The sequence below is a fragment of the Charadrius vociferus genome, unplaced genomic scaffold (assembly GCF_000708025.1).
Source record: "Charadrius vociferus isolate BGI_N301 unplaced genomic scaffold, ASM70802v2 scaffold72, whole genome shotgun sequence".
Classification (NCBI taxonomy): Eukaryota; Metazoa; Chordata; class Aves; order Charadriiformes; family Charadriidae; genus Charadrius; species Charadrius vociferus.
In genome coordinates, this window is record NW_009647830.1 from 2,844,985 (window position 1) to 2,854,392 (window position 9,408).

A 9,408-nucleotide genomic window follows, 5' to 3' on the forward strand; every position below is an offset into this window, starting at 1 on the left:
TGCATGGTTTTGAAAATACAAGACACAGATATGATTTTATCATACTGTGATGGAAGCTAAGGAAGAAAATGGACAGAGAAGATATTTTGTCAAATGGATAACTAGAGGTAGTGAGCTCTGTAAGCCATTTAGAACGGACATACCCCAAGATCAGAAACAGTACTATAAACTCTGGGAAATAGAGATACTTAAATAAGCAAAGAAAAAAAATGCGTTTATTTGCATGTAGCAACATCCCTGATACGATGCACATCTACCTATATGTATATATGAACACAGAATTTTGGGAAGAAAGGATTCCAAGACTGCAGGTGTTTATGGACAAAACTACCACATCCACGGTACAGAAAAGGCTATGTCTACATCAGCAAGCCGTACAGAGCAAACGGAGAGGACCTATAGACTGATACAGATCATGCCAAGGATCTGGCGTTCAGACTCTATACAGTTGGAAGGTTTCACTTCTAACTGGCTCTAGTCTGGTCCTATGGACTCTGTGAACTCCTGGAGCATGTTCTCCTGTTTAGATTCACCTGAAAGAAATCACACAGAGTGTGATGCCAAGCTTACAGAATCACAGAAAAAAAATAGGTTGGGAGGGACCTTAATCTTCTGAAGTATTACTAGTGTCCGCATGAGAAAGTAGCAAAGTCTGATGATTGGCCAGGCCTTGGCAACCTCTGTGATGGCCTGGATCCAGTCCCTGGGGAAACAGCAAACTTTGGAAGTCTTCAGGTCTGGTTAGCAGAAAACCTACAGCAGGGAGTCCTCGATCCCAATTACCCATTGCTTCCTCTTACTGGCACTGGCTACGAGTAGTTGATCAGGCATAGCTGGCCCAAACACTTCTCTTGCCAGAACTCGCTCCTCCTCTCCTGTTTCCAGGGACTATATGTTTTATTAAATCTATATTATTATTAGCTTCACATATTTGTGTTACTGAGAATGACACCAAGTATGGTTACATCTTTCCATTAACTTACCTGAAAGAAACTGTTTGAGACTGGACAGGAAATGCTATAGTTCTTGACAGTAATGCCTAAGATTTAGGCTTCTCAAAGAGAAAAACATAGATGTAAGCGGCATAAACACAGCTGCTTACTAAGACAGAAAAAAAGCAACAAAACAAATATTCCTTCAACTGTAAAAAAAAAAAAAAAGGAAAAAATCTTACACACATTAAAACCAAAATACATACACAGAACGCTCTGTAGAACCAGGGAAGTTGATTACTTGTCCGTGTCATGATGCATGCTGCTAATATTGAGTATGCATACAAACCTTTAATGCCAGACTTCACAGATCTCTCTGCGGTCAGGAACAAAGCCAAAGCTGTAAAAGTAACACCCGATTTTCAGGGGAGATGGGAATGTGGAAAAGAGTTTGGGAAATTCTACTACTAGAATGCCTTTGAATCTCTCCAGAGAACATTTTCTATAGCCTCCGGGCATTGGGATGTGACATAAGGGCATTCCTTCATCCGCAGGTCTAGCCAGTGCGGCCAAGGCTGCTAAGCCCATCCCATTCCTTCAGACATAACACAGGAGGAAACTCCCCCTTCTGCCACTGGACTACACAAGAGAGGAGAAGGAAAGAGAAGAAAGAAAAAAAAACATTTAGACAGAGAAAAGGAATTCATCAGCTGCTCTCCTAGCTGACATCCAAATGGAAAAGGCAAGAGACCAGGCTGTTTCCTCACTGCATTACACATGAGAGGAAGCAGGATAGGAAGAGGGCAGGAAGCAGCCAACAAAAGGTAAGAAAAGATGTTAAACTTCCCCTTGTCCTAATGCTGTCGCATTTGAATCAGAATTCTTAGAAACCTACAACCCAGCTGTAGAAAAAGGACTTTGGGAAAGCTAGGGGGGGGAAGGAGAGAAGGATGACTTTCTCAGCAGAAGTACATATTTTGCTTTGTCTTGTATTTGCATGCTTAACCCAAGTGTTACACAACATGAAGCTTTATATAGCTATACAAGAACACACGCTCCCCACACATCCAGGGAAAAACCCCAACCACACCAAAATCTGTTCAAATCAAAAAAACTCACCCAAGTCTAACAGGACCCTAATGCAGACTGCTGACTAGGTACCACCACCACAACAACAACAAAATCATCCTTGCTTAGTTGTGAGAGAACAGCTTTCCCAAGGCGATTCTGTGTAACTCCATTCCCCAAATTCACTAACATTTGCCAGATAGCAACGGCTGCTGCAGGATTCCTTTGGCAAACGCTGTATCTCAGACTTTTCTCTTTCTCAATATGCTGTGATTTCCTGTGGAATGGAGAAACCATCTATACTACAAAGAGGTGCAGTACTAAGACTTTTAGAAGTAAATAATTTTATAGCAATATATAGTATAGAAAGAAATATAATACTTGGGCAGAAAAATTCCTGAGCAGAGAGAGATTAGAAAAACATTCTGATAAACAAATGCCATCGAAGCTTATATATTTTTATTCAGTGAAAAAAAAAAATGGGTAACTGTTTACTGTTCTTAGAAAGAATGGAACTCTGTTGCCAACAGCTGTAGTTTTTCACAGGAATTATAATATTATGTTGAAGATTTATGTTCCTGACAAAGGCATAAAGTTATCCAAACTAGGGCAGAAAAAACAGAATAGTCTTTTCCCAACAAAACAGACCCACTTTTTTTTTTTTGTTAACTCTTACTACGGCAGAAGTTTTGACTTTCAAAACCAGGAACTCATGCTGTGGTTGATGTTTATAATGATTAAGTCTTGCAATGCCACTCTACACAGCCGGAGCTACTTTATCACAGGTTCTTACACAAGCAATAAAGACACCCTATCATCTTTAAATCAACTGAAGTCATAAACATTTACGTCCAAAAGCACACGACTTTAAATTTTCTTCTTGAGATTTTGGGGTTTTACAATGATGCTTCCCCTGCCTTAAGAAAAGGTTTTCCCAAAGCTGTGGCCACCTGACAGATCCATACGACAAAGGAGAAAGGTGACCCTAGGCAAAAGGCTGTCCTGTGCATAAAGAATACAAGCAAGGGGAAGGAATCTTGGCGCTCTCTGCTGCAATTATACAGATGCAAGCAGCCCTACCTGCCTGCACATCGCCCTCCTGATTCCCATGGAAAAACTATTCCTCGTGCTCTGCAGGATTAGGGTCTTCTGTGTTTCTTGGAACTACAGCAGATAACAGTATACAGAACTATTATTTTTAAGTCAAGTGACGTTCAGCAATAAAACTCAGGATACCACAGCTTTTAAAGTTCATTTATTTGCAAGCAGCCAAACAGCATACTCTGGGTTGAATCCTGGGCCAATTTACAGTTACGCTCTATGCTGCTCCATGAACGTTACACAGAATTACACAACTTGGGAATCAATAAATCCATTGCCTTGGAAAAATTTTCCCAAAGGCTCCTGATGAGTCAGTGGCAGTCAGTTTAGGTCTCAGACTTTGGTTTCCATTTTGTAGCTGCTCGGTCCACCAGATCCTATTTACACTACATCACCAAAAATGTTTTTATTTCTGTCCTTCTGAAATCGTTGTTTGTTTGGTTAGGTTGGTTTGGTTGTTTTTTACTGGAGGAAGAAAATAAATTAAAAGCTTCTTAACAATTACAGTTGTGATTTATTTTTTTTAACTGAGAACCAACAAACTATCTTTCTCAGCAGAAACAAAGATAGAAAGCCTGATCTCTTTGAACAAAATGCACAATAATCCAAAGGCCTACATAGAAAAATCACTGTGCATGTGCCACAGTTTTTACATCTAGATAGAGAAAACCTAATAGTCTACTTTTAATGACTTTAAAAATCCTACATGTAGTCAGTGAGAAGTGAAAGACTATAAAATAAAACCTTCCTTCAAGGAACAACTTGACACCAGCCCTTAGTCCTGCAAAAGATCTGCAAAAACTGAGGCTATTTTGCTTGAGTAAAAAGAATTTTAATTGAGCATAAACAAGTGAACAGCAGGCATGTGATTTCCATAAGTATGCAGGATTCAAAGGAAAAAAAGATTTAAAAATCTGAGACCATAAAACCAACTTCAATTTTAAAAGTTTTAGGGTGTACAAAAAGGTACTGTGTATGTGGCAGGCTTTTTTCACTACAAATGGATTCTTTAAAAGAAATTGACACTGACAAATCATCACTTATAAGAACTGTTTCCAATAAGGCAGAAGTTAAGTTATCTAGCATGGCATTAAAGAACACATTTAATTTTAAGTATGCTTATAGTTTTATTAGAGCAAATGGCTTTTTCCATGCTTAAGGCCAAGCATATGCTCAAGTACTCTGCCGAGACAAAAGCTTACAAGTTTGTTGTTTAGAATGCAAAGCGAGGCTTTTTATCCCAAACCACATTTTCTTGCATGTAATCAGCACTGATGATGCCGCCACGGTTTCCAATTCATTCCAGGGTGTACTCAGCATTTATTAGGGCACAGATGGTGCTCTCTTTCTTTGGCTTCTAAAGAACATGCCTAAATATTAAAACAAACTTGGCTATCTGCCTCTTACACTCTGTATTGCCACAGTAAAAATAACAGTAACCTTTGATCTAATCTGGAAGCCTTTTCTAATTTACACACAAAATTTGGCAATAGCATTATCAAGTACAGTCAGCCCACTCGAAACCGGAGAACCTGGTATGCATAAACCCAGCAGGTTAGTCACAATCGATCAAGAACGGGAACAAGCAATCCACAAAACAATCAAAAGAACAAAAATCGGAAGGAATTTTCCTACTAACAAGCTACACGATCCTGACTGTACTCGATAGCTGTGTGTGAGTTTTTGGAACTGTAAGGATTATTCAACAGCTTAACAAGCAATTAGCAAAGAAACGGGCTGATTTGTAAGGCAAATAAAGAGCATTAGCATGACAGGATTTGTCATAACAGCGAGCAAGGTCTTTTCCCAACACACTCAATGCCGCAACTTTGCATTGTGCTGAGAACTTGCAGTGTTTTCCCCTGTGGGCAGCACAGGACGTTTATTTCCCAAATTCTGAAAATTATTCACCCATTTACGTGGAAGCATAAAGCAACCTCCACAGAGACCCAAAAGAAAGACAAGCTGTCAGACTATTCCATTTAAAATGTCCTAAGGCCAGATAATGTCAGATTTGTCCAGCACATCTTGACAAAACGTTCCTGAACGTGCAGCTAACTGGGACGCAGGTGCACATGATGGCCAACAGGTCTTAGTCACCCATCTTCACAGGCTTTCAGTCTCAGGCAAAGCACACTGACACTGGAAAAATCACGTCACGTGCATCAAAATACATATGACCAAACTTAAATGGGGCGGGCGGCTTGGAGAAAAGTTAATCAGACTGCTTGGAAACGATGTTCCCAAGTGAGGGAACTATGTCGCTGGTAACGAGAAGTTAGCAGCCAGTGCATGCTGCCAAAATCTAGGGCAAGAAACGTGCATTTTAAGCAGTCGTCTTGACTTCAAAACAGCTCAACAACTGCACGTACAGATTGGTAAAGAAATCACTTCTGAACAAACACCGAGTCCTGAAAACTAGTTTTAGAAGTACCTTTAAATGTCAGAAAGCCAGAGATTTGACTAAATAAGATTATCTAACACTCACTAAATCAGTTAGCTCCTAAATTTGTTTCAAAATTAAGCAATGGCTAGTAATTTTGGAAGTAATGATCCTAGATGTTTGCACTCCAGTAAACATAATAAACTGAATAAATCTAAATTAGCATACGGTACTAAATCAAAATTACATTAAAATCACAATAAAAGTAAGTAAATGAAAATTCTGTCAGTATGTACAATCCAGAAACAAACCACTGCAAAACACACGTAAAACAAACAATAATCGGGTATGGATTGTGAAGAGACTGTTCTGTAGCTAGCCAAAATTACTAAGGACAATCTCTGCCCTTTAGTAGACAGGGGCGGAAACACAGTGACAAAGGATGAGGAAAAGGCTGAGGTACTTAACACCTTCTTTGCCTCAGTTTTTAACAGCAAGACAGTTGTTCCCCGAGTACCCTGTGGTAGTAGACAGAGGTGGGGAGCAGAATGAAGCCCCCATAACCCATGGGGAAATGGTGAGTGACCTGCTTTAGCACCCAGACATACGCAAGTCTATGGGGCCAGATGGGATCCACCCGACAGTACCGAGGGTGCTGGCGGATGTGCTCACCAAGCCACTTTCCATCATTTATGAGCAGTCCTGGCTAAATGGGGAAGTCCCAGCTGACTGGAGGTCAGCAGATGTGATGCCCACAACAAGAAGGGCCAGAAGGAGGATCCAGGGAACTACAGGCCAGTCAGTCTGACCTTGGTGCTAGGGAAGCTTATGGAGCAGATCATCCCGAGAGCCATTATGCAGCACATGCAGGAAAACCAGGTGATCAGGCCCAGTCAGCGTGGGTTCATGAAAGGCAGGTCCTGCTTGACAGACCTCATCTCCTTCTACGACAATGTGACCCGCTTCTTGGATGAGGGAAAAGCTGTCGATGTTGTTTACCTGGACTTCCGTAAAGCCTCCAACACTGTTTCCCCCAGCATTCTCCTGGAATGGGGAAGTCCCAGCTGACTGGAGGTCAGCAGATGTGATGCCCACAACAAGAAGGGCCAGAAGGAGGATCCAGGGAACTACAGGCCAGTCAGTCTGACCTTGGTGCTAGGGAAGCTTATGGAGCAGATCATCCCGAGTGCCATTATGCAGCACATGCAGGAAAACCAGGTGATCAGGCCCAGTCAGCATGGGTTCATGAAAGGCAGGTCCTGCTTGACAGACCTCATCTCCTTCTACGACAATGTGACCCGCTTCTTGGATGAGGGAAAAGCTGTCGATGTTGTTTACCTGGACTTCCGTAAAGCCTCCAACACTGTTTCCCCCAGCATTCTCCTGGAGAAACTGGCTGCTCATGGCTTGGATGGGTGTACACTTCGCTGGGTAAAATCTATCTGGATGGCCGGGCCCAGAGAGTGGTGGTGAATGGAGTTAAATCCAGTTGGCAGCTGGTCACGAGTGGTGTTCCCCAGGGCTCAGTACTGGGGCTGGTTCTCTTTAATATCTTTATCAATGACCTGGACAAGGGGATTGAGTGCACCCTCAGTAAGTTTGCAGATGTCACCAAGTCGGGTGGGAGTGTCAACCTGCTTGATGGTAGGATGGCTGTACAGAGGGATCTGGACAGGCTGGATCAATAGGCTGAGGCCAATGGCATGAGGTTCAACACGGCCAAGTGCCGGGTCCTGCACTTGGGTCACAACAACCCCATGCAACGCTACAGGCCTGGGGAAGGGTGGCTGGAAAGCTTCCCGGGGGAAAAGGACCTGGGGGTGTTGGTTGACAGCTGGGTGAATATGAGCCAGCGGTGTGCCCAGGTGGCCAAGAAGGCCAACAGCATCCTGGCCTGTATCAGAAATAGTGTGGTGAGCAGTACTAGGGAAGTGATTGTTCCCCTGTACTCTGGGCACTGGTGAGGCCCCACCTCAAGTACTGTGTTCAGGTTTGGGCCCCTCACTACAAGAAAGACATAGAGGTGTTGAAACACATCCAGAGAAGGGCAATGAAGCTGGTCAGGGGTCTAGAGCACAAGTCTTATGAGGAGCAGCTGAGGGAACTGGGGTTGTTTAGCCTGGAGAAAAGGAGGCTGAGGGGAAACTTTATCACTCTCTACAACTACCTGAAAGGTAGAGAGTTGGGGCTCGACCTCTTCTCACTAGTTACAAGTGACAGGACAAGACAAAATGGCTTCAAGTTACGCCAGGGGAGGTTAAGGATGGATATTAGAGAGAGTTGGGGCTCGACCTCTTCTCACTAGTTACAAGTGACAGGACAAGACAAAATGGCTTCAAGTTACGCCAGGGGAGGTTAAGGATGGATATTAGGAAAAAGTTCTTCACGGACAGGGTTATCAAACATCAGAACAGGCTGCCCAGGGAAGTGGTGGAGTCGCCATCCCTGGAGGTATCTAAAAGACGGGTAGACGTGGTACTTAGGGACATGGTTTAGTGGTGGTTTTGGCATTAGTTGATGGTTGGACTTGATGATCTTAAAGGTCCCCTCCAACCTAGACAACTCTATGATTCCCCAAACTTTGCAGTACTTCCTGGTGTTTGGCTGACTTCCAGGAATTCCAAGCTGTCCCCTTTTGTTGGCATCATGCTCCATATCTACACAACGCATAACTTGAAATTACTGGTACATTCAATGCTTTCAAAATTCCAGTTTGAGAACAAAATATCAGCAATAACAACCCTGGCCTTACCTGCAGGATCTTGTACTGTCATTTCCTTACGTTTCATCATCAGCTTGTCTTTAACCCATGGGAACTCCTGTAAGGAATCCAAGAACGCATCAAAAGCCTTGGGTCCTCTGGTGGGGAGAATATCAAGGAGCATCATGGTTTTCCTCTGACTGGTAGTTTGGGATTTTATTTCTTGAACATGACTGTCCGTGAGAATCCCTTCTTGGTAGAGATACTGAATAACAACTCCATCCACCAGCACCTCTGTGCAGAGCTCCAGGCGCAGGGAGCGTAAAAGCTGCTTGTCTCTGGCATCCATCTGGCAACCTAGAGCGTGAGAAAAGGAGTTAAGGAAATGTGTGAAGATTAAAATACTTCAACCTTTAACGTCCAGAAATGATGTTTGATACTTGGCAATCTTTAGAAAGAATGCCAAACTCAGAATCACCAACCTGGGAAAACTATTAATGATCCCCACCATCTTCTTTCCGCTCAGATTTCACTGTCTCACGAGCTAAAATGCAGCCATATCTGGGAAATATTAGACAGGAACAGAACCTTTGGCACTGCGAAGACCAGTCCTTTGCTGGAATAAAAAACATGCCAAATAATCCCACTTACAAACTGGTCAAGGTCCATGCTAAAGGCAGCTAGAGCATTTGCTAGTCCTCAAGAGACTCTACCCCCAAAAAGTTAGAGAGATGTCACGCCTGACCTCTGTTACCAATGCCACTGATACTATTGCTGTCGCAGCACTTTTGCTGCAGTAGTGCAAAAGCAGCAGCAGAACTGGTAGACACAGAACAGACAGGCAGCAGTGGCAGAGACAGAGTCAGCAGGTAGCTTTGGCCTACATGATGCATTTTAATTTTAGAAGGGGTAGAAATGTACCTTATGCACCAGGTCGTTCTTCCCCCTGACTCATCCTGGAAGGCTGCTCTGGAACTTGACTGATCTGATGATGAGAAACTTTCTTCAAATTTCCATCTCAAATTTATCTACCTTCTATTTATAGGCATTTGTTGTGCCAAAACTGATCTTTAGCTTAAGTAGCTCTTTTCCTTCCCTGGTATTTACCCTTCTAATATGTTCACAGGAAGCAATCGCATGCCCTCTGCCAGCTTTCATTTCACTTGACTAATACTCTGACTAGACAAAAGCTGGAAATGATGCATTTTATAGCCACTCCACAA

General features: G+C 42.8%; 1 protein-coding gene across 1 annotated transcript in view; it reads right to left on the reverse strand.

Moving 5' to 3' along the window:
* Positions 1-8,534, reverse strand: part of CRADD (CASP2 and RIPK1 domain containing adaptor with death domain) — a 77,426-nt gene extending 68,892 nt beyond the window's left edge. Inside the window, exon 1 of the mRNA XM_009882597.1 lies at positions 8,237-8,534. Within this exon, the coding sequence (XP_009880899.1) occupies positions 8,237-8,534 (298 nt within the window). The remainder of the gene's footprint in view (positions 1-8,236) is intronic.
* Positions 8,535-9,408: the final 874 nt, after the last annotated feature.